General features: G+C 31.8%; 2 protein-coding genes across 2 annotated transcripts; one reads left to right on the top strand and one right to left on the bottom strand.

The window, feature by feature from the left end:
- Positions 1–27,142, bottom strand: LOC132713767 (mucolipin-3-like). The gene is made up of 16 exons (XM_060696443.1): positions 27,022–27,142; positions 18,408–18,457; positions 18,040–18,108; positions 14,093–14,280; positions 13,579–13,675; positions 13,332–13,426; positions 11,186–11,318; positions 10,770–10,890; positions 10,288–10,378; positions 9,801–9,900; positions 7,803–7,915; positions 6,379–6,555; positions 5,949–6,062; positions 5,481–5,603; positions 4,991–5,206; positions 1–4,211 (listed from the first exon to the last, which is right to left on the bottom strand). The coding sequence occupies exons 2-16, from the start codon at positions 18,427–18,429 to the stop codon at positions 3,846–3,848; spliced, it is 2,025 nt and encodes a 674-aa protein (XP_060552426.1). The 5' UTR covers positions 18,430–18,457; positions 27,022–27,142; the 3' UTR covers positions 1–3,845.
- LOC132713774 (uncharacterized) lies at positions 23,274–24,782 on the top strand. The gene has a single exon (XM_060696449.1). It carries the CDS (start codon positions 23,274–23,276, stop codon positions 24,780–24,782), a length of 1,509 nt encoding a protein of 502 aa, XP_060552432.1.

Genomic DNA, 27,142 nt, shown 5'->3' on the forward strand with positions numbered 1-27,142 from the left:
TAAAAGGTTGAGACAGAAATTAAAACAATCTATTTTATTTTGAAATCAATACTATAATATGTAATAAAATTCACTGCAAGCAAAATCTATTATATTCATAATATCAAATTTATTTAATTAACCGCAAGCAAAATACTAATTAATTCATTTTGACATTCATTTTATCAAATCTAAGAGATTTAACTGCAAGCAAAATATATTGCATTCATTTCGACATGCATACTATCAAATCTAATACATCTCATTGCAAAAACTAGAAATGTGTTGATGTGCACTCCACTTTCCACTGTTTTGTCAATCAACTGACTCTATGTCAAATGTTTTAGGCTGCATGTGGCACAAGTTGGAAACTGATAATCTTTTACTAAGTTAATGACAATAGCTCTACAGATACTGAATAAATCCACAAGCAAACCCTTATGTACATAACAACCAATGCCTACCAACATTCTATAATTTATACTAAGTCAAGGGCAATAACTCTAACAAAATTAAAAATCTGCATGCAATCCCAGGTGCACAGCTTCACAGCAATGTTGATCATCATTCCTGCAAAGTTGGCTGATTCTAACTCAAGCGCTCAAGGTACACATTACACAAAGTTTTGGAATTGATTTTACTAGGTAAAGGGCAATAACTCGACAGATACTGGATAAATCTACAATCAAAACCCCAGATGAACAACTGCATATACCAATCAACAAATACTTTTTGAGCTACGTGCAACACAAATTGAAAATGGCAAAGTTTTACTTAATCAAGGACAGTAACTCTACAAATACTGAATGTATCCACATGCAAACACCCAGGTGCACAACTACACATGCTTATCAATATTTTTTTTAAGTTTCATGACTCTAGGTCAAATAATTTTCGAGCTATGTGCGACCCAAAAGTGAACGGACGGACAAAGTTTGATGTAAATGCCCCCTATAATGGAGGCACCTTCTCTCTTCCCCTCGGTACGTGTACGTCGTTGAGAAGACACAGGGCATCGGTAGATGATTGAAGAACCAATGCTACGTGTAAGACGGCAAGTTCGCATGTTTTCTTCAGCTCGTGGTAACGTTAAAGGCGGCATGACTAAGCTTGCATGAAGTAAGATGCCGGCGTCCTGACAAAAGCCGAGGCCTACAAAGTAGGCCCTGAGTCGACGAGGATCGTGTGCTATGGTGCGTAGCCCCTATCACGGTTAGACGGCTTGAACGGCAGGCCTTTTGCTGGCAGCAACAGCCCTTGTCAGGGCTAGCCTTTCATATTGTCTCAGGTTACTATACATTTAGGTTCTCATTGACCGCCGTAGAGTGACCTACTTTTAGCTCAAAATTCATATCTTTGGCTAATTCTTCGTGGAAATTGCATGGAGGTAAATTATCACCTCTTTGTGCTTCAAAATTAAATCTTTAAGGGCATGACTGGTGATATGTCCGGGGTTTGTACTCGACAGCGAAAGCTGCATTTTGTGCCTAAAAGGGCAGATGGACCCTCATTAAGCATAAACTACATACATACATACATACATACATACATACATACATACATACATACATACATACATTCATACAGTGGGGACACAAACATATATTTCTTTTCCTTTACATTAATACTATCAAATCTAATAAATTTAACTGCAAACAAAATATATTGCATTCATTTTGTCATTCATACTATCAAACCTAATAAATTCAACGGCAAGCAAATTATATTACATTCATTTTGACATTCATACTATCAAGTCATAAATTTAAATCTAATAGATTAAACTGCAAGTAAAATATTTAACATTCATATAAACTTTTATATTATCAAAACTAATAACTTTAACTGCAAGCAAATATATAACATTCATTTTAACATTAATACTATCAAATCAAATATATTAAACTGCACGCAAAATATATAACATTCATTTTGACATTCATAATATCAAATCATAGAATCAAATCTAATAATCTAACCGCACGTAAAATTGATAACTATCAAATCTAATAAGTATAACTGCAAACAAAAATATGACTGTACAATCGTTTTCACATTCATAAAATCAAATCTAATAGATATAACTGCAAGCAAAATATATAACATTCATTTTGACATTCATATTAACAAATGTGATAAATTTAACTGTAAGCAAAACACATTTCATTCAATTTGACATTCAAACTATTTGTATACCCTTGTAATATATTTCTCTTCTATCGAAAAACATGAAAAAGAGAAGTGAAATAGCAACAAAGGAATATATTGTATAAACGAATTATTACCCCACACTGATAAACCATCCTGGGTCAGAAAATGTTGAACAAAATAAAAATAAAACAACCAAATATTATGCTATTAATGATTGATGTAGGTATATTCTACCATTCTTAATGATATATTACAGTCAATACCATGTTCTTTAAAAACTGTGTTTTATCAAAAACTTTGTCAGTAAATATACTGCGGGTAACAGCGTCATTTTACTTATTCATCGCAAAATGAAAATCAATTTTATAAATATTTTAACCAAGGTTAAATGTATCTGAAAAAAACAAACTATTTGTGTTAAAGTGCGTGTTGAACTTTTAAGTATTTTTAAAACGGTAGTGATACGATGAATCTTACATCTTTACACCCATTAGAACGTGTAAAAAGTTAAATGCTCAAATACTATATTTTTATAATATATTTGTAAACATTTCTTTTGTCTTGTATTATACATGTATTTTCATGTTGTTTTACTTTAAGAGTCTTCAATTCATTTGTTGATATTGATAATATGTGTTTGTTTTAACATGTAAAAATTAAGTTTCAGTTCCAAACATTCGCTGTAGATTTTCCAGAAGAATTGCCTCAAATCGCACGAGCCGGCAACGGAAGCGAAAGTTAGTGCATGCTTTTTCAATCCCTTTTGAATCTTTAAAACGTTATGCCATTAGCTTGCTTACTGGTGTGTGTAAGGACTTCATTTAAGTATATTTCGGTTCCTTTAAGTGACTTTGCATTTTTAATTATATTTATTTTCGTTTTCCTTCTTACAAATTTTACGGTTATTGGACAGTTTCTGCCCGTCTTTAACTGACCAATTTTATGTGCAATGTCTATTTCTTTATTGAGAGCGACTTCACATTTCCTGAAATTGTATTAACGTCTAACTGTTGAGGAGACTCTTCTTTTTATCCCCTGATACGAAGGTTATTCCTTCGACTGTATTGTTCTAGATTATTTGCACTTTCTTTCAATTTTTCGTTTTCTAATTTTAATGTTTTTAATTCATTGTTCGTCTTTTCTTTTTACTTTTCTAATATTGTTTCTATAACATGTTTGTTTGCGCTTATCTCGGAGTGAAGGCTGATTAGTTATAAAGTTCATCTTCTAAGATCTCTAATCGTTTGATGACTGATCAAAATAACTGTTCCTTCATTTCTTCAAATGTGTCTTTTATTATCTATGTTACTGATGAAAAACCTTTCATCTTTTGTTAAAACGATGTTTCTTTTTTTATTATTTTTGTTCAAGTTTCATCTGAACATTCGTTTCTGTCAATTCAAGTGATGCCGTGTTTTTTAAATTTTGTTTTTGTTTTCTTTGTTGAAGCTTGGAGTTAGTGGTGTCAGTCTTTGTTTAAAGGTCATCTTTGTCCCATTTAAGGATTTAAATGCATTTGTGATAGTACTAGATTCCAAATCGCTTCCAAATTGTATCCTTTTGTTTTCGCTTCGGAGTTCCGTTTCGTAATCACCTTTGTTAGGCTATGATGAAAAGTCTTTAACTAAATTTTAGAATAACTAATGAAAGGAATGACTAAATATAGATGAAAGTCAATATCACTGTCATCGTATCATAGAGTATGTGTATGCTTGTTAACAGTCGTATTCGTGTTTCTGGTCATCATCTTTTATATTCCGATCACAAAAGAAAGAAATGAAGGAGCAGCTCAGAAATCCGCATTTAAATATCTTTATTTTGTGCTCCTCATCTTCCATAAACACTTTCAAAGTCCTCGGTTTTAGAAGGACCACGTCTTTCTTGCTTTTAGAAACATAAACGATTTTTGAAAGTTCAGTTCTCAGTGAGTTTAATTCTGGTGTCAGGGGTGTACTGTCATTCATAAGGTCATATATTGAGCTCCGCAGATTACTTTCATCGCCGTCTTGAATTAGAACTCTGTACAAAGCTTGCTCCATCGGACCCAATTCTCGTTCATCCGGTTTGTCGTTATTGTATGTCTTTAAAAAGATTCATTTATATACATTGGTGAAATAAGAAATGAATAGATACAATATAGCTCTTTCAAATTTTCTTTGTGTGCAAGTCATTTTGGCGTATAATTGCGATAAGTAGTTTTGTCAAAAAATTGTGTGAACTGAATTACACAGAAAACATTTAAGCATAGCACATAGAATTTCGACATTCGAGTGAATTCTGCTAGAATTATGTAAAGCTTCCTTGTGTGTTCATGCATGTTAACTATATGAATTAAAAAAGATCTTCTGTTATGTTTGTATATTATATTGTTTTTACCCAAAATTTTAAAACCCAATTTTTTGTTTGTCAAGTTCTTTTAAAGTCCCATTATGCTCATATTTTCATTGTCAAGTTGAGCTGAATTGACTTTATAATTCAAATAATTGACTGTTTAAATGATGTTTGACCAACAGATTATATTGGAAAATGTTTAGGATAAAATTTAAAATCTGCCTAAAATACAAAAAGACTGTCCAACTCTTTTTATAAACGGAACGTTACAGGTAGATTCTAAACGACATTCCCTGAAATTGCGTTCGAATACGGTTGTTATTTATTGTTTATGCGAAGTAAATTATTTAATCAAAAGGAAAATGGCAAAATGAAAATTCATTTTGACTCTGACCTGTTCACTCAGTATATACCTTTAGATGGGCATAATGTCACTTTAAGCTTGATTAAGTTGGCCTCTGACCGGTCGCGTTAAAAAGATAAATTCTATCAAATGGAACAGTGATAGAGAAGTATGAGGCATACAAACCTTAATAGAATCATAGGCACTCATGAAGAGAGCTATGAGGAGGTTGATAACAACAATAGTAAATATTGCGACATAAGCTCCGAGATAGAATCTTGAAAACCACCAAACCCAGTGTCCCCCGCTTTTATCCCACTCTATTATTGCTAAGGTAGCGTATATTTCGTCGCCGTTAACAACAGCAAACAGTGTCTCTGCGGCTGCTTCCGGAGTTTGGAACTATAAAGAGTTAAAAAGGCAATTTACACCGTAATATAAATTTTCATGCGGAATACGAGGACTCTTTTTTAATGTTGAATAAGTGATTTAACCAATAAAAATGTAACAACTAGGTACATGTTATAGCTTATTCCGACATATAACTTAATTTACGGGTCAAATGCTATATTTATGACATGATTTAAGTCGATCATTCAATTGATGCATTCTTCAAGAAATGTACTCATTAAAAGAGTTTTATAATTAGTATGAACAAAAGTGTAAGTTTACAAACCTTGACATGGTACGGTCCCATAACAACGTACCCACAAACCCAGAACCCGACAAACAACACACCTACACAAATAAGATATGCAATCACATCCCAAAATGCTTTGTATAGTGTACTAAATAGCAGCTGAAATAAAAAGAAATTTAAAACATACATAGTTACCATTAAATAGTAAATCCGGAATATGACATAAGTATTTGATAAAATCAATTCTTTTAAAACTTATTATAAACTTACTTATATACTGTAAACAAAATAATTTATTCTTTTAAGTTTTTGTAAAATTTTAAAAACTTTTAACATATCCAATGTTTTCAATAGGAAGTTATTCACTTTTAGGGTTAAAGGTTCGTGTGAATTACGACTATAAGAATATTTGCTGTGTTACAAAATATCATTCCATGTTCATTAGCTGAAAAAAAAAACAGGCAGGTGTTCTTAATTGCATGGGAAAATAATTTCTATACTCACATGGAATTTATTATGAAACTTGAAGAATCTAAGCAAGCTTAGCCACGCTAGTACACAACCGACTCCTAACCATACGGTGTAGGAATCTAGCAATTCCAGCTCCAATTCACTTTGCTAAAAAATATTTGTTTTTTCAAAGCGGGTATCAGTTTAAAACTGGACACTGAATGTGTTTTGTTAAAACCTTTCAAGTATAAAAAACGTAAAATTCTTTTATCATTTTTACATGTATTATAGAACATGTATTGACGTGTATACGTTTGTGTACAGTGTCCATTACTTTCAAAATGTGCACCTCTCATTCTTAACTTATGTATAAGAATACAGTGTTAATTGTATGAAATGCATAGATAACACAGTGACTTAAAAGGCCTCATTATAAAACATGAAAAGTGTCATAAATTAAATATATTATATATTATATATTTACCCTTGTTTTAGACACTATCCAGCGTGTGCCGAATATAGTCAATATATCAGAGATAATAACGATTATATCCCAGAATTTCAAAAACCGGAAGTACTCTGATGCTGGCAGGTCCGTCTCATCCTTATCTACAACCCTGAAGTATGCCTGATAGTGCTTCTTCATAAACTGCTTAGTTCTCTGAAAATAACATTCTATATATAAAATTTCTTGTTTGCTAGATTACAAGCATATTCACCAATAATTCGTTAAGAATTCACCAAAATTAAGCTTCGTCACTATGTATCCCATGAATCCAGACTTTGAATTATTTGAATTTCATTAATCAAAATAATAATGATGTTTATTACATCGGGTAGGTCGCGGAAAGTGACGACTTTTGTCGGACGTTAACGAACACATGACATATTAACTATATTTAAATCGTTTTAAGTCATGGTTCACTTTTTGGCAATTTCTCTTAAAAAGAATATAAAAATATTACGACAATTGAATAATTCATAAAATCTGATTTGTAACTTTGAATAATTCCTCGGCATCTTTTCTAAACACGAATAACAAATTAAATGAAATGTTTCAAAGTTGATAGTGTCATATTAATGCCATAAAAATGTACATTTTTTCTCAATTATTGTACATATTTTTTGTGTTTATCTCATATAGATAAAATAAAACATGCGATTTGTGTTGTTGGGTTTTTTTCCGAATTGTATGTTTATGTATAATAATAATCAATAAATTTGAGAGTTGATCTGTGTTTATTAATTATTGTAACCAAACTAAGTGACAAACATTCATTTTGAAAAAAAAGCTTATTTATCTGTAAAGTATTTGTTCTGTTCTGTAACGATATCAAACATCTACTCCAAAACCGGGAGAGACCGGACAATAAACGTGTGGTACTATTCGCCGGTCACTAGTAAATCCCGGGAGAGACCGGGAATTACCGATAGGAGTACATCCCTCTATAAATAGATTTTCGGAATATTTAGGTCATCAACTCATCATTCTATTAACAGCTTTCGGAATAACATACCATAATAACCCACTGTGTACTACAAAATGATAAACAAAAATATTTATTGATTTATTGACGGAAAAGGTTATTTCATTTGAAAATGTTTGCATTGCGAAATTCTCCAGTTCGCCATTTATTGTACATATCGCGACTAATTAATAATCAAGCACCCTCATACCGATCGGAATGATCGGCTTTTATTATGAACAACTATAAAAGGCTCGAGAAGTTGCTGTCGCCCTTTCACAAAATCTGATTTCATTCCATAATAGGCGCCGCGCTTCGGCGCGGACGCCAATAATCATACAGACTTTTTTACATTTATCAACTAACGTAATTGCTTTTGTCAAAGGTCTTATACAAAACTCATTCGTGCTAATAATGACTTTAGGACTAAGTAGCGACATACCCATAAAGTATAAGCAGCAAAAACAATAGTGGCAGTGGTCGATAATAATGATATAATACAAAGAACAATCACTGAGGCCCCGATCTCTTTTGACGTGTTTTCTAGTTGCCAGTCTGTAATTGGAAAATCAAAATTTGATATCTAGAAATTTAAGGTAGACAATTGCTTATGCATTACCTCCACTTCGAAGAGTATCCAAATAGGCTAGATTCACTTGTCCACTGCATTGAAATTGAGGCGCCACAAGGGACAACCTTTTTTCTTTCTTTTTTTAACATTATTTATGTATCTCTATAAGATCCCTTATGGAAAAAAAGTTAATACACATAGTTATTGTAGGCATTTATTTGCTAAATAATGCCAAATTTGATAGCAAACATGAAACAAGATCTTTTCAAAGTTTATTAAAACAAAAACTACACGGTAAAGGCATATATATATATATATCTATATATATATTGCATGATCAACCAATATACTTTAAAGAAAATTTAGGCAAAACCTTGAAATTGTGGTAATTTTAAGGATATTTTGAATAAGACTTTTTATTTAGGGAAGTGGTCAAATAAGTGAGTGAGGTAGAGTAACAGTTCATATTAAAAACATTATGTTTGGACACAATCATTTTGCTCGCGTAATTTGTTACCTAAATGTTATTATTTGCTCTTAACAATGAGCAAAAGAAAACAATTTTTCGTAATGATGATATTATAGATTATTTAATGTTTGTTAATCCTGGAAAAAGCCCTTCTAATAGCAAAGTTTTAACTCAGAAATATGTCCGTAACTCATAAACCTTACTGTAAAAATTTTATTTAAAATTTTGCATACAGGTAAACACTGTCGTATGTTGGCAATTTACAATTCTTTATACTGCCCATTAGCCATGGTCTACCTTAACCCATTACTGCATGAGCATTTAATGAAAAATGCCTGTTTTCATTGAAAAGTCTCCCGTTACAAGTTCGAAATGCTATAAAAATTATAAAAACTTCTTCAATACTAATCAAACTTGGCACAAATGTTGACTGGACAATTGCCTTTGTAACAACATGCTCAGTCTTAAATTTCCTGTTACAATGGCACCGAGGGGACATCTCAAAATTGCCAAAATTACTATTTTGCGTTAATTTTTGTCTTTAAAATTGATTTCAAAGTGCTGCAACTTCTCAATGGATTAAGATATAGTCAAAGGCTTTTCTGCGTTTGTTACACGTAACCTTATGATCGACCTTGGGTCTTTTTAGCCTGTCACAAGTCCATTTTTTTCCTGATGATAAGGTGGACTGCCGCCCCCTTCAAACCTCCCAAACAGAAGGAGGCACATCCCCCTTCTGGCAACCCCCTGACGTACCTGTTGGATTGGGGGCGGCGCCGAAAAAGTGCTCACTTTTAATCAACATTTCCCAAATGCAAACATGTGTTTTGGGCCCAAACAGGACAATTTTCACTATTTAAGGCCTTAAATAGGGAGGGGGGGGTCGAAAGTGCGTTGATTCGCGTATTTATGAGGTAACGGGTTAACAAAAAATGCTGAAAATATCTGAAATTACCCAAAATCGCGTTTTTCCATGTTAAAACATGGCCTGAATTTTGAAAAAAAATTGTTGTTTTGTAAAACATTTTAGATTTTTCATTAAGACAATTTTCCTTCGATAATTATTAAGTTACAGAAAGTCTAGGAAAACGAACACAAAATGGAAATTCCCTATTAGTAGCAATGAGGAGACTCATCCGGAGAATTTGTTGTCAAAGAATATTTTTGATAATTATTATTCTATGATATTCTAAAAAGAATGGAAGATTATTTATAATTTACATGATAAATGAAATTTTCAGAGTGCTAATATTGAAATGGTTATCTACTAAAAAACAACATGTTTTCATTGAACTGAATATACTCCTAGGTGAACAAAGGTCAAAATTATGATAACAATAATATAAAGAAACCACCAACATAACTCAAAGCTAAAACGCAAAAATTACGTTATTACTAACCTGACAAAGGTAGATTCATGTTTTTACACTTTATTCTACTGGCTTTCGTATCAAGGTCAATTAACACTTGACCATTATTGTCCAGATTAACAAATTCCACCTGTAAAAGTTAAATCTTCAAAATCACTTTACTGTACCATGATTTCAGACCATAAACTTTTTATATCGCCATTATTACTGTTGTTTGCCCGTGAAAATATATATGGGCGATCTATTTCCTAAGTCATATGCTTTGGTATAAAGATAATATTATTTTGTCACAGGCTTGCTTTTTGTTGCTTTATGTAGGTAACAGACAGATGTACATTAAACAAAGAACATAGCACGAAAGCACCTGTTTAATACAAGTAATTGCACAAAACGAAAAAAAGTTGAATCTTTGAAGTACTTTGGATGAACACATCACGAAATTTTGAAACATAAATTGGGCATTTCCTTTTATATAAGTGTTTCCGATTTATTTCTAAGAAAGAGAAAATACACTCACCGAGCCCTCTACTCGTAGACATGTTGCTTTCCTGCTGCTGTCGTGTGAACGTACGGAATGAAGCTTAAAGCGAAGTGTTGTTGACAACATCCTAACAAAGATATCACTAATGTGACTATATAAATATTAAAATCTAGTACTTCAAAAAATCAAGTGTAGGAGTCATGTGAAAACCTTGCAGCATCTCAAAATAATGTTATGCAACACTTAGCTAAAGTATTATACAAGTAATGCTTCTTTATCATTGTTATGTGGCTCTATCTGTTTATTGGCGGGGTATAACTTTCATCTCCAAGTGTTATTGGTGGTAAGTTTCATAGTGATTTCCTTACTACATATAATTGTAAAGCCAAACAAACAACTTACTTACTTCTTTTAAAATATTAAGAAGTTTGTTAAATGTAATAAATGAAGTCTCTTTTTATGACAACAACAACAATCTTTAGCCTTAATATCTATAAGAAATCATGCTTAAGAAAAACCTTTTAATTGGTTGTGACACATTGTAATGATCAAATTCACGGGTGATATTATAACTGTACACTGTCTCATTTTTGTGCGTTACTTCTGAAGAGAGTCCTTTGTCAATCGGAAACGTTATTTCTACAAAAATTTTTAAAGAACACGCATATTGTAGCAGATTAAAAAACTTTCATATCATTCGACGTAAATTCTTTTCTCAGACCATGTTTTACAATTTACCTTTTACCTTAAATAGATTAAGGACAGCATATATTCCCTGCAACCAAATCACCTGGTAATACAAAAAAAAACGAACAGAAAGAAGAATAAAGTCAGTCTTTTGCTTTCATTTTAAACAATGATCAATATATTAAAGTTATAGTGATATATATTTTCAAACTGGCGAGAAAATTTTTCTACTGTTAGTATGGTTTACCAGACATGTTTATTCCTTCTCTAATACTCGCACCATGAAAACCGGGAAAGTCAAAATATTTCATTGTTGCTGTCATTTTATCGTCTGCCGTTCGAACATAGTACCCAATTGCTTCTCTTTCTGCGTTATAATACTGCAATATTTTAAATAGGAAGTTATACAATATGATATATTTTGTTCCAAGTATACGGAAATATATGTTATTTTACGTTTTTGGCTATTTCAGTATTCTTCCTTTCGGATACATTTCGAATCATTAAAAACTAGTTCGATAGTCAATAAACTCGACATTGAATATTTATCTCGAGAAAATCAACTAAAAAGTACATTTAATCACATTTGTACATGTACATTTTGCAATGAAATACAACGTATTTTTATTAATAGAATGCCTGATTAGAATCATTTAAGCACGTTGCTGTTTGCTGCATAAACAGGAATTTTATCATAAACATATATATGTCATTGTGTATTATTTTGATATATTTGGACACTTACCATACTCAATGACCAGCATGTATCGTTACATATGTTTTTGTTTGTTTGTTTTTCTTTTTTCTTTTTTGTCTTTTATTTTGACTTGTAAAGTCGTGTAAAATGCCAAAAACAACCGCATTAACACTCTTGTTCAATTAGTACAGCAAACATCGATCAGTAAATGAGAAAACAAACATATACATGTGCATTGTATTGCTGAAGTATTACATATTTAATTAATACAACATTTTATTCCCAAATGTTTAACCTATGTTAAGTAATTTGAACAGCTTGCGTCTTCACTTGGTTTATTTGAATATTCTTTAATTTTCAGTTTCGGGATTTAAGGAAGTTAATACTATATAATGAGTATGTCTTTTATTTAATTTTGTTGTTGTTTGAATCATAGCCTCATATAAAAGTCGCCCTCATCACTAGAAGAAATTTAATATCTCAGATTCCTTCCGATTTACTCCAACCAATGATATTCGCATAACCTTTTTGTATTTTCTGATCGTAAGATCAGTAAATACATAGCTAACATCCACGGTCTAACACAAAATTTCCTAACAGCCCTAACAACGCAAAGTAGTTCTCACTCAAAACTGCTTAAAAACCAGCAATTTAAAAGAAAGAATAATTTTTAATGTAGGCATTTAACGAATTACAGTGCATTAAAAGTTTAGATTAGTCAATAGAAATGTGAGGTTACAATCACAAATTTCGCGGATGAATATCTTTTTTACCCAATGAAAAATGTTCGGCTATTTCCGTAAAGCTTCGGATTATCATGAATATCATTTTAATCAATGAAAATGCTATTTTTAGCTATGTCGATTAATGAATACTCCAGAGTGTAGTACACAAATAAATCTGACTGCCGAGTAGTGTCGGACTGTTTTGGCGAGAAGATTTCCGCTAAATTATTTTCATCAGTGTTAAACAACAGGTTAATCGTGAACAAAATACCTCGAAATTAACAAGGATTGCAAACACGAAATGGAAATTCTCAATTTAGAATTACATAATGTATTCGTTTTTATTCAAGGTACATATGTATTACTTCGCCGTGGTGCAGAGATAAGCGGTCTCGTTGAGGGTGTGAGAGGCCTATGGTTCAAATCCTAGTCGAGGCAATTCTATTTTTTTTTTTCATGCAAAATTCCATATACATGTATCAATCTCAAACTGTTATAGAAGAAAATCAAAACGCTGTCGCTGCGTAAGATGAATTATAGTATATAAAATAAACTTATATAGGAAAGTACATACAGATAGTCAGTATGATTTAGATTGCAAAGATCAGAAAATACCATAGAGCTGCAGCCCTTTGATTTATATTTTTAATGTTCCGTTGATACAAGTTTTAATAAGGAAACAAAGCGAAAAACGAAAAAATGTACAGAAATTTTACTGGCCTATTCAATATTTTAATATCTAATTTTTATGTCTATGAAGAGGGCATACAATCTTAAGTTTTTGTTTCTTAATCTGCAAATGATTTAACTTGTCTTGCTCAGCTTTCTGTTTTGGAAGTTTTCCTTAGTTATTTTTTGGGATATAGGAGTTGGTCAGCTAACAGTGAATAGCCTGGTCAGTTCTGCACACTTGTCTGCTCTATAAAAACTGTTTTATCACTTTAGGCTCAAGCAGGGCATAAAATTCTTACGTTTTTAACAGCATAGTTAATACTACTTTCGAGATCAGCAATCGTATACACGGCAAAGTCACCTTGTGCAGGAGGATATGGTAACGTTTCCCAGCCTGTAAAATAAATACTTGTAGTGAATCAAAATATTTGACAATGGTATTTTGTTTCCTTTCGTAGTGAAACAGTTTTAAAGAAAATAATTGCCCAACAAATTATTACGATATCTGCGCACAAAAAAATCGTTTGAATCAAGAAAATGCCTTACTGGCATCCCAATTTTCTAAAAGAAGATGTCGAAGGGCAAGATCGCCTCTGTTGACAACTGAACTAAAGTTTCCTCGGTCATTTCCAAAGTAGATCATCTGAAATGTAAAAAGCAGAGCAATAATCGTCAAAATTCAATGAATAACTAAGTGACAGTAACACAGTGGGCCTAAAAAGTCAAGGCTAATGGCTGCTGAAATCGAACAAATCGTCCTTATAGTTGTTATGAGCTTAATTTCTGTCAGAACTTTGTATTTTTTTATGAATTAGATGATTTAGATAGATATAATTGGTGATTTAACGTAGGTGCTTGCTGAAACATGAATCATTCCTACTAAATTATCTCATTTCCAAATCTGTGAAAAAGGTAGTAAAATTTATTAAGGATTTCCAGATGCTTATTTTAATTATCTACATAAGAAAAGCTCTTACTGGGATACAAAAAAACATTAACAAATAGTGATGTTTATACGATATAATAGATGAATGAATAAAAATGGTTTCAAGTATCAAACCTGGTTTGTAAGTAGGGCTACTTTTATGATTTGCACCAAGAAGACGACACAGTAAATAAGATGGAGGTTCCATGTGTTTCCTTTTAATTTGAATGCTGAATAGAAGTTAAGCCTCAATAGTAAACGAAGTTTATTTGCTTCATTCGTGTAATCAGTGACTTCGTTGCTAATTCTTCTGTTTTTCTCATCTGTAAACAAACATACAAAGTAAGCGTTTCGAGTAAGCATTCTTGTTGATTTAAGAGCGGCAACCCATTGTAGAGATAGTTATAGCAAATCATGTTTTATTGAAATGCCTTTTGGTAATTATAGTTAACTATTTCACAATCCTTTCTAAGTACTTCAATTCAAAAGTAAATATTTATCAAACACAACTTGTCGTTTCTTTTGAGATGAGCAGCAAGGGGTGACAAGTCGTGAAAGATACAATATCTATACAAGATCTGTCGCCCGACTATTCTTAGTACTTAATAGTAGAAGAGCCTTGATAATGTAACAGTTTCTATGTTCAAATAGGGCACTTTTTTCAAATCCTCCAGAATGATCCTAAAAGCATTTTCGTTCAATATAGCCTTTACGACGGCTGTGGATATAAAGAAGAAACCATTGCAGAATTTGTTTAAAGCTACATGAAATAAATATGTAAAATGGTGTAAATTATAAGTCCCTCTTAGCGCAGTTGGTAAAGAGTTCTCACTTGAAGAATGTAGACGTAGACTGATTGGTTCAAATCCTACTTCAGCGATTTTTTTTTATTTTAATTTCGAAATTGCAATTCTCTTTAAACTATTGAAAACCTTTTTATTGTGTGTACTATTTATGTAGTAATTTAAATAACTGCCTTTCTAGAGTGTATGCGCTTAAGCATACACGATTGCATAATAATAACACAAAAAGAACCGTTAACATATACTATAATTAAATAAAAGATATAATTGTGCATACAACCGTAACTTAAAATGTATTCTAAAACCAGGTGTAGTAAAACGATTTCAAATTAATTCTTGCAAGTACATGAAGTAAATTAAAAAAAATCATAACGTGGTGTTGGTTAGGTATCGAACCAGAGACCTTCAGATCAGTAGTCCGACATCTATACCAATACACCACACTTCACTGACAAACAACCTTCGCAAATATATCGATATATTCGATAGCTAATGGTCAATGTTTATTTCATATGACCTTTCCGAATATTAATGAAGTGCCAGGTCAATATTGTTGGACAATACGGATGATCCGAAGGCGGAGTTTCTCATGCAAACAGAAATTGTACATCCCATTTCGCCACAATGAGGTTACCCATTTTATGCTAATAAAACTCATTTTGGTTGTCTGGACACCAAAGTAAGACCTGGAGTCGATATAAAACCCAATTTATTAATGAAATGTCGCTATTTAATTCTTATGAAATTTATTTAATGTAGCTTTAACTCTTTGCTTTAATATTGCTTTAATATTGCTTGTTATTTTCACCTTAAACTAACATTATTCAGTCACATTACATTACTGAGATAAAGCACCGTTATGTGCATTAAAATCCTATGTTTTTCACGCATACATCAGTAATCCACTCAAAAACATAAAATAAAATGGGTTAATATGCAGAATTCAAGATAAAGTATCATTGATGGAGGTAGTAACTAACAAATATGGAGCAACAAAATGTTATTATTACTGAACTAACGTTTTATTAATACAAAGATATCATCATGAAGTTAAAACGAATAACGTGACTGGTAGCTCATACTTATGGTGAAAATATGCGCAATTTTATCACTAATAGGAAGAGTGAATTTACAAAGTAAGACTGAGATAGAACAATTGATTGTCAGATTGCCTTACTATTGTTTAAACCATATTCTCATTTACTCAGTTTATCGTTACATAAGTAACTTTCCGCGCACCTAAGATATCATCAGTGTTAGTGTATGCATTTGTAGTTAGTCCTTATTGGCCTTCTTTTGAACTATAGGCTAGCGGGGTAAGTGATTAACAAAGGGGCAATAATACGATGGCGCAGATATATTATGTGTGTGTTTTTACTTATGTCGTGCACACGAGATACTACGTCCTGCGCACGAAAAAATTAAGTTGTGAGTACTTGTTACAAAGTCGTGCGCACGAGTCATAAAAGTGATGCGCACAAGATACTATGTAGTGCGCACGAGTTAATTAGTCGTGTGCACTAGTTACTTAGTCGTTCGCACGAGATAATTAAGTGGTGCGCACATGATACTATGTCGTGTACACCACTTATTTGTGCACTCGAAACCAAGAAGTGCGCATGAGATACTATGCTGTGTGCTCGCGTTACTAAGTCGTGCATTATTGTACTACAATGCACTCAAAATTGATTTCTACTTTCTAAATAAAGAAACACAATTATATTTCATTGCGATGACTCATGCATTTGCTTCAAAGGAGTTTAATGCAATCGTTCTATTATAAACGATATGTACACTTCCTTAACTGTTAAAGCACTAAAATAAGAATATAAAAAGTTACTGTACCATCTAACTTGAATGTTTTTTTGAACCTAAGTCTAAGATAAATTATTAGATAATATCACAGTTTTACCCAAAATTAGTTACGAAGTGTCCATCCATTATCCGTAGATATTCAATTAGAGAACATCTTTTGGTAATTTTGAGATTTTCTTTAAAAAAGTGTGTCCACAGCTAAACTGGCATTTGTTCAAGATGATCTACTAATTAAAGCAATTGATCATGAATTCATGTCAACTCCAAAATAATTTCCCATATTGCCTTTCATGCTATTTTTACTTCCTATATTTGTAAAACTGTTAACAATGTTACAAATAACATCGCATCATGCAGCAGTTTAACCACAAAGTAAAAGAAATCCAACGCTCACCTGCACTTAAGTACTTTCATTGATACTCTTCTGTGCATCGGTCAAATGTTCCACTACCGTTCAATATTTTTTTTTCTTATTAAATAAGCTGCTCGAAGTATTATCATTAGGGTAAAATAGAATCAGACTATACAGAATCGAAAAAAGTATTAGATTATATTATATAAACAAATATTTATTGTTTCAAAAAAACAACAAAAAAACTTAATACAATACTTTTTTCGATTCTGTATGGTATATATATTGAGTAAGCATAACAGGTGACAACATCCATAAACTTTGGAAAACAACTAAACAACATGCAAGGGTCCGGTCACATATACACAGAACAAAAACTACCCAATATAATTCATGTTACCTTTGCACGATATTAAATGGTGGTATCAGAAACATTTTAAGCAAACAAGAATTGGGGGATGGATCACCGACTTCTTTTTCTTGTAATCTGTCCTTGACTTTGATTATTTAGTTATTTCACGTCATTTCATAAGCAGATATTTATGCATAAGTTATTAAAACATTTTTAACTACTGTTTTCTGATAAAATATGTCTTTAATTTTCACCTTGTTCATTACAAATTTACATAAATTCAATTCAATATTTGCAGTTTAAGAACTTGTTCTTAAAGGAGTATGGCTTTGTCTAGATTGTGATTTATCTGCCATTGAGAAAGTTAAAATTTTCAAATTCAAGGGCAGAAAATGCTAAAATGAGTTTAGTGACCCCTAACATCCCCGCGTCATTCTTATTTGCGTCATATTTCTATAATGTTAATGTTCTCTATGATCATCCAAGATTAAGGTCAATGTCATCATGTAGTTTCAATTCTGCTATATGTCAACCGTGTATACGCCTTTCCAGTAGGTTGTAAATAAATTTCGATTTCTCGCAATAAGATTTTATTGGAAAACATTTAAAATCAATAATACCAGCCAAATACTATTGCTGGAAATCCTTCAACGCCAAATGCAATGCGTTCGTGTTTTGTTATATTTTCTGATCGTGCATATATTTGAGGAAAGAAAATCGCATATCAACATTCTTATCATAATATTATTTTAACACTTACCAGCATAAACATCAACATCATCTACTTTTACTGGCGGTTCATTTTCATTCTGATCTTCATTTTCAATGTCTGATATTAACAAAAAGATAGTATTAGAACAACAGCATCAAATCAGTAAATCAATCAATCAATCATAATAACAACACAATCATGACTAATTTCCGCTTTGTTTACTAGTTAACAATCATCAAGTCATCATCAAAATCATCAGCATTATTATCGTCATCGTCCTCGTAAACAACTTCATCATCATCATCTTCTTCTTCTTCATCATCATCAACATCATCATCATCATGACTGTAACAAATGAAAGCTCCAGAAGCAACAAATACATTTGTAAAACCATTTGTTCAAAAGAAACAACATACCATTTCCATGATTATCTGCCATCGTGATCAGTCTGCTGTACCCAAATTAACTGTTACATGAAAAGAAAACAAGAACAACTTATTCTTTTTTAATTATGTAGTTTATTAAATTAAAAAATCATTTCCGTGTTGTAACAAAATGTCTTATATATTCAAATATAAAAATTAAGCAAGATAAATGTATTTCCCGATTTCCTTGGTATTTAAATTAGCGTAATTAGTGTCCGAGCCAAATAGTCGTTAGATGGTAAAGATAAGTGTTTTACGCATTTTTGCTCCATTCAATGCATTTTATAGGGTTTTCCAGACATTTGAAGCTAATAACAAAATACAATGTAGATATAGTAGCGTACATCACAACTCGAAATACGTATTACTCCGCAAGAAAATTAAAATCACGAGCCTTATGTCAGTATATTTCGCGATGTCTAACACTCTACTTCTCATATCAACAAGTCTTTCTCACATACCCTTGAGATAAGCAACAAGACCATGGAGCAGATTTTATCGGTTAAAGTACCGAGATTTATAGTATAATTTAAATCTTAAATGTAAATCATAAATAATGGGAACTAACGAAAGACCTCCAAAAAATTAATGAGTCTCAGGTCAATATTGCCAAACAATAGGTTCAGACGTTTGCAAAACGATCGGCTCTAAAATAACCTTAAAAAATATTTTAATAGCTTTAAATCCGGTTGCATATGTAAATTTACTCTTCGCCAAGGCAACTTTATTATCTACCAACGGTTTAAACTTCATAGTGACATTATGCCCGTCCAAGCATCAATGATCAATGAACAGGAAAATTTTAAGATTCCGCTTGTATTTCCTCTTTCCCACAACAGAAAAACTTCACAGCATAAACGAATACTAATGCAGAACAATATAGCATATCAATAACAAGAAACTTCATGCTGATGATGTAATCTACCAATCTCCACACAGTGATCTCCCCTGAATTCTTCGGCGTAGTTCTCTGCGGATTTAGCTCAATACAGGATTGGAGCAGTACCTCTAGACGCTTGCAGAAATCATGATCACAAAATAGACAAATATCGTTTTTTTCGCCGAATTTTACATTTTTCCTTGATTATCGTACTTGATTCGGTGTGAACAGATGGCCTGTTAAAGTTCATTCCGTTGGGTAAAAAGACAAGATTTTAGCATTTTATCATTCAAGCGCCTTTGTCCGGTATATACCGGAATACGGTATTTAGTGTGGTGCTCCAATCCTTTTTTTAGTCACAGCCGTTCTCTGCCACCAAGGTCCGATATATCAGAATTACTGATATACTATATTTTTTTCAAAAATTATTTTATATACTGCTTTTATCTATCAGATAAGTTTTTTCTCATTTATTTAACAATGTTGATGAATAAATAAATAAATACAATGTAATATCAATATTTAGAAATAATTTTAAAATAAATTAGAATATTTTCTACCGAGACAATGTTTTGATATTTAATATTTTTCAGCTTTTGAATTTATTTTTCGTTATTTTGTATACTTTTGGTATTTTTTTTGATAAACTGTATCGAACGTAGGCACTAAAAGTTAAAAATAAAACAGAAAGAGAAAAATGACGTAAGATTTTCTATGTAACGGTCGATATTTAAATTTGAATTTCGACGTTACGTCATGTGACTTTCATCATCATGTGACGTCTTTGAAGGCAGTGATTACAATTCTGCTAAGGGAGGTAATCACTGTGAGGAGTTTGGTTATCTACAGCACCTTTTACGTATATACTTATACTAAAATTTTCTGTAAACATCGTCTCTAATAAGATGTTACAGTGCTTGCACCGTTTCTTCACCAGTCAAAGTACAGTAATATATCTTATATATTTCTGATGTAGTTCTGTTAAAATATTATCTATATTACATCTTTCTTATCAAATATCTGACATAATTCACATATTCTCCAATTAACACCTGCGTTTTAAATCTTTTGATACGAGACTTCATAATGTGTATTGTCATTCAAATACTTTAATGCAGACAGTAATATGACAACTGTTTCTTTAGTGATTCATCCTTCAATTATAATAATAATAAAAACAAAAAAACAAAAAAAAACATAAGAGTAAAATATGAGCAAACGTCAACAAACCTCGGCTTAATCAACAAAATGTACAGGTATCTCAATATGCTAATTCAAAACATTGACTAAAGAAACATGAGTCGAACACGATAACGTTTTTATTATTCGATTGTACCATTATGGGAATATTGGTTATGCAAGTTATTCATTTTTTCATTTTGAAATGCAGTTAATCTGATAACTTTAAGCAAATTTGAATGTAGTAGTTGACTTTTTTTAACAACCATTGAACATATCATTGACTTTATTGTAATTGAAACTCTGAATTCCGTTCGCAAATTTTAACAATTTTGGCTCATTTGTATATATGTATATGCACGACAACAAACCACAAAAAATAGATATGGTCGTTGTTAGAAAATGTGAGATTAATATTTCCATAAAACATAATGGTTCAGGAAAAAATAAAATGTTCAAGAACACACTCTTTTCATCATACACATTTACAAAGTCAATCAATTAGAACTTTATCAACATTTTCATAGCATAAAAATACCATATTGTATTATATTATATTACATTATATTATAACAGATAAGTACAGATATTTCAAGCAAGTCTTTAAATATATGAAAGCAGTCTAATCACGTAATGCTTGTGAGACTGTCTGTGAATAAGTGCATTGTGACTATCATATTGAATCCACACAAAAGATCATTAAAGCTATTACATATGCAGTAAATTGCTTTGTTTAAAATAAAGTATTGTAAGACGTATGACATTTAAGCTAAGTAATTGAATGTATTTGTTACAAATGTTTTGGACGAACACTAGTGCACAAGTACATTAAAAAAGACATCAACAATTTGTCAGCGGGCATTCTAGTGCTTATTTTATCAATTTGTAAAGCAGAATATCACGAAATGTGATAAATTATATTTGTATTTGCCATAATGCTACTTGCATTCGTTAGTAAAGAGTGTTTTAACATGGTAATTAACAGTCAGTCAGAGCCATACCACATGCCCAACTTAGAACAATAATAGAATAAAAAAAGTTTAAAGGATGAATTTGTTTATTAATTTATTAAGGTAATAAGATATCCGGATAAATCATTACGTTGTGAAACTATGTTAAAGAGCTTCTGTTCATACACCAGATTTTCTATATTTTTTTACAAATAGACTGTATTTTCTAGCGTTGACCTAACTTTTAAAAGTTTCATATCAGATTTATTGATACGAGTACAGATTATTCTTAAACATAAGATATACAAGAAAAGCATTGATGCAATTGAAAGCATCAAAGGGCGTCCAAGCAAGAAATGCAGCAAGTGAAGATGAACTAGTTGATGAACCAGATATTCCTATAAGCATTTCAATGGTTAATTGGTTTTTACCAGAATTGTATATCATTTATGAATGGGCAGACAAAAGACATTCTTCATCGTGAACTTTGTTAGGCATGCTAGGGATTAGAATATTGAATGTTTTTTTGTTCCACATGAACTTGAAATTCAATCAATATTAACGATAACATCCAAAATATACAGGTTTATAATATCCAAAATATATCCCACTATATGGTATAAGTTTATCTATAATACATGTATATAGAGGGTATTTTTGGATATTATCATTAATATTGGTTATTTGTTAAAATTTCAAGTTCATGTGGTATTTTCTTTGGAACATACAAAATAGTAGTCAATATGATCAAAGTCTGTTTGATTTATTGGGAGGTCAATCTACTATTTTAATGAATTATATCAAAAACCTAGTGTGACCCACCAGTGTGTTTACATTCCTATCAATAAACCCATAACAACTCATGTTAAAATTGCACGAAAGTTTCTGTTGTTGAAATGTCACAATATTCGGCAAATGATATTCCACTCATTAACTACCATAAAATCGATTGCCTTCAAGCAATATATAGAACAGTAACCTAAAGAGACTTGAACAGCAAATAGGTTTTATAGTATACTACTGCAAGACCTGTTACTGTCACACAATGGCAAAATGAAAGCGACATTTACAGTTTTTGATTTAAAGTTATGAATTATCCCGGAACAACCATTTTTCAACCACAACCTAAATTCGAACACTTCCTTTATTTCGCGAGCTTTGATGTCATCTTAAACTAATTTGCATAATGTCACGCGCTGTTTTGACTTCAACTCCCGCTGAAACGTCAAATTTGACACATTTTCAAAAATGATCAGGCATACGGTAAAAAAAAGTTTATATAAACTTTCTGAATGCAAAATTGACAACTTTTACTAATATTAAATATAAACTTGTTTGAAATAGTGAAAAAAATGTTTTCCAAGTAATTAAAACAACTTTTAATGTATCGGCTGCTCAGCTTTATCATTTACCTAAGTCCTAGGTATACGGAATATATCAGTCTATGTTGAACACCACTAAATATTTATCATCCACAATATAGGGGTCCTTATGAACAAAATCTAAATTTTGTGCAAAATTTAATATTTATCAGATTTAACATAGGGGTCCTGAATAATAAAATTTGATGCTTTCTTTTATTTTCTATGAATTGAAATTTTATTTCAGGTTCAGTCCAAAGCTAGGGGTCCATACAGATCATATAGTGCTAACAGTGTGACTGAAGCATATAATGCTGTCAGAGATTGTAATATGTCAATTAGAGGAGCATCAAGGCATTATGGAGTACCAGTTACTACCATACAAGATAGAGTCAGTGGATAAATTGATATTGATGTTGTTAAGTCTGGCAAATTACCTCTCTTTTCTTTGGAACAAGAGTCCTTACTTGCATAACACCTTAAAGTAATGGCAGAGGTAGGGTATGGTTATAGCAGAACTGAAACAATCAACCTTGCAACTGACTTTGCTATTCATCTTGGCATTCGTGACAAAGATCACCATTTAACAGACCGTTGGCTCTATAACTTTCTTGGGCGCTGGCCAGAACTAAAAGTGAAAGTTCCCAGAAGTCTTGAGATATCCAGAGCAAAATGTGCAACCCGTCAAGCTATTGACAAATATTTTATTGAGCTTGGTTATATAATGACCAAATACAACCTTCATGACAAACCCCATCTGATATACAACATAGATGAGAAGGGTTTGAATACTGATCACAAGCCTCCAAAAGTAGTTGCAGGAACATTCAATAAAGCTCAAGCCATAACATCAGGCAAGTCCAAAACTGTAACACTTATTGGTTGCTGTAATGGTATAGGACAACAAGTTCCACCCTATTTTGTGTTCCCTGGTGAAAGAATGCTGGCAAAACTTCTTGATGGGTCTTCTGCAGGTGCTGATGGTACTGTTTCTACCTCTGGATGGTCTAATTCAGAAGTTTTTTCAGATTACATGAAAAAACATTTGTCAAAATACTTACCAGTAAGGGACACAGACACATATATACTTGTTCTTTATGATGGGCACAAAAGTCATGTTTCCCTCAGTTTGATAGAGTGGGCTAAGTTGAATAAAATTGTTCTTTTTGTATTACCACCCAACTGCAGTCACCTTCTCCAGCCCCTTGATGCAGGATGCTTTGGTCCATTTCAAATGGCATGGAATTCTACATGTCACCAACATATGAGAGAGTCAAGCGGCCGAATTATCACAAGATTTGATGTTTGTCATCTTGCTTGTAAGATATATGCAAAAACATTAACGCCCAGCAATATACAGTCTTCATTCAGAAGGTGTGGAATATACCCTTTTGATCCAACAGTTATTAATGACAGTATAGTTGCTCCTTCAACAACATTTGACCACTCATCAGAGAAAAATTCTCTTATACAGCTAAATGATGCTAATTCAAAACAAAATCAATCTGCTGAAGATTTCTTACAGGAAAGAGGAGGCAAAGTACTGCAGAATGTCCAAACAGCCAAGATAAGGAATACACTTAGTAAAGTAGTTGGAGGAAAGGCCATTACTGAGGATACAGTGACTGAAAAAATAAAAGAACATATCAATAAACAAGCTAACAATAATGCAACCCCTAAAGCCTCTAAAAGAAAAAGCATGCCACAACCAAGCACTTCTTATGCAATAAATGATTCACATTCAAAAAAGAATAAAAGGTGTGTTCAACAAGAATCATCTGAATCTGAGAATTCTGATATTGATGAATCCGAAAAATGCATCATTTGCAAACAATATCAGCCAGAAAATTTAGACATGTACCCACATCTTATAATTGTAAAGCGGGGAAGATGTGATAGTTGTGATGGCTGGGTGCACTTATCATTTTGCACCCCAATAAGGGTACTTAGAAGAGGTGACAGTTTCTACTGCCCTCTTTGCACACATGAGCAGTAAGCAGGACATGCTATATACAGAACTGTAAATATGTTATAATTGTTAAAGTTGGATTTTTAAAAAAATTGTTAAAACTGTTTAGAATTGTTGAATAGATTGTTGTTCAAATTTCTACAACACTTTGGGACCCCTGACTAACCTTGGAAATATCATTAGTGGTGTTTAACCTACCGTTTGAATTATGGGTAAAATCCTATTGGGAATGGGGTAAGTAGGTTACATTTTGTTTACCTTATCTTTATCATATCAATGCGTGTAAAACATACACAAATCTTGCAATTAAGAAGTATTGATATGTTTGTCATTATGCAACAATAAATTTCAAATATTATTTTCCATTACATTTATTATTGCCCAAAACATGCTTAACTGTTCGAATATTGGTTGTTCCGGGATAGGTCTATTTAAATATTCACGGTAAAAATGTGCAATCAGAGCCGTAAAAAGAAAACCAGACAGACCTACAATTTCAAAAATAATACTATGATATAACAATTCGTAAAAATTGCCTTCTTAAATGCTATAGATTTATAAAGAGTGCAATTAATTATTTGAATATGTTTCTGCCAAATTCTCCAGTTCGTTATTTATTACCATAGCGCGACACGAATGACCGTTTCGTTAAACTAAAAGTTCTTCTATAAATAGATTTTTGGACTTTCACAATGTTAAGGTCATCATTCTATTTATAGGTACATCAGTAACATACATAATTATCCACATGATTAATAAAAAACGAAGAGCGCGATTAATTTACGGATAAGATAATTTCATTTGAATATGTTTGCATTGCGAAATTCTCAAGTTCGCTATTCATTGTACATATCGCAACATTTCATTTTTCCTCATACGAATCGGACTGATCAGCTATTATGACAGACGAAAAGGCCATTGAAGTTGTAATTGCCCTTTCACAAACCATAAACGCCAGTCTAGAAAATTAAAAAGAACTGACAAAGAAGAATTTGAATAATTTATGTCAAGCGAAGCGTTGCATTCTTGTGTGTGCCAGTCAAAACTTGTTTCTTTATAAAAACATGTTTCTTTCCGACTGTCAGTTTCCCCATTTAATGATACTGACATTGTTTTTCTTTTATTTTTGTTTTCGTCACCAAACGAAGATGGCTACAATATTTAGCTATTTTTTCTGCTTGGTGGATTTTTGATTTTGTGTCATGGCAGTATATAATTGATAACAATATGGACACATTTTATTTTATGCGCATGACCAGCCGAATGATAGCGAACACATAACTGTACGGGGGGCACGACGATAAAGCACATGATTTAAAGAAATTATTATGGTTAAAACGAGACTATACAATAATATTTTTGAACCAGACGGCCTTGATGTCTTTTCAAATATTCATGCAGTCGAATTGTGTGGAACGCGATATGATGTATTCAAAATGTTGTACAATATCAACAATAGAGATGGGAAAAATTAAAAATTAATTATGAAACTTGCAATCCTTATAACATTAATATTGATTTAATATCATGTCTGTTTAACCTGCCGGTTTGATATATTGAAAACGAAGAAAATGAAAATCGGTGAACATGGTGATATTGTTTTCATTGATTTTCATCCAGCGAATAAATTTTAATTACGTTAATGCCTTACTGTCCGGGGAACCGACGTATAATTATACGGATATATATCGTTGTTGTTCTTCTGTATGTAATAAAACTGATTGGTATAATTCTAGTTCATTTTTATCACTTGAAGAAATACATTTCCAAGAAGTGTAACAGACTTACAATTCAGTAGCTTCCTTGATAAGTTTCAAATCATAACCAACCAGAGTCCCGAAACCGCACACATTAATATTCAATTTTCTTCATTAAGAACATGTTTTAACATCATCAACAAATGTTATTAAATTTTGCCAAGCGCTATATATCTGCTGCAATTGTTTTTGTTTGAAATTAAAAAAAAAACAACAAAAACTTTAAAATGCCTGTACAAGGGAAACTCTTCGGGACATTGTTTTGTTATAATTTGAAACTTGCCTATAATTGAAAAGCCTCGATAATGATAACAAGAAAAATAAAAATTAAATAATCTGCTGCCACACGAACAGTTGATTATAACTATGCTTAATAATGTATGAAAAATGAGTACTATTTGACACTTGGTAAATCAATTTTTAAATAACGAAGATTTTATAAATTGAAAATAACTATAAAACATAAGAAATAAAATTATTAAAGAAATATTTTGACCGATAATTTTTACCTTTATGTATTTGCTATCCAAAGTACAGAGCGGCCTATACTTTCTTTTCACACAAGAAACAAATCTTGGAAAAATCATTATCAAATCGTTCAAACAGGAACTGACTTGCTCGGATAGAATC

This window comes from Ruditapes philippinarum, unplaced genomic scaffold (genome assembly GCF_026571515.1).
Source record: "Ruditapes philippinarum isolate M1 unplaced genomic scaffold, ASM2657151v2 ctg5102_1_1_1_1, whole genome shotgun sequence".
NCBI classification, from domain to species: domain Eukaryota; kingdom Metazoa; phylum Mollusca; class Bivalvia; order Venerida; family Veneridae; genus Ruditapes; species Ruditapes philippinarum.

Excerpts from the sequence above, each read along its gene's own strand:
- LOC132713774 (XM_060696449.1), top strand. The coding sequence starts at position 23,274 with ATGGCAGAGGTAGGGTATGGTTATAGCAGAACTGAAACAATCAACCTT.
- LOC132713767 (XM_060696443.1), bottom strand. The coding sequence starts at position 18,429 with ATGGCAGATAATCATGGAAATG. Across the intron at positions 14,281-18,039 it reads TGATGTTGATGTTTATGCTG|ATGAGAAAAACAGAAGAATT; the intron begins GTAAGTGTTAAA and ends GTTTGTTTACAG. Across the intron at positions 6,063-6,378 it reads GGATAGTGTCTAAAACAAGG|CAAAGTGAATTGGAGCTGGA; the intron begins GTAAATATATAA and ends AATATTTTTTAG.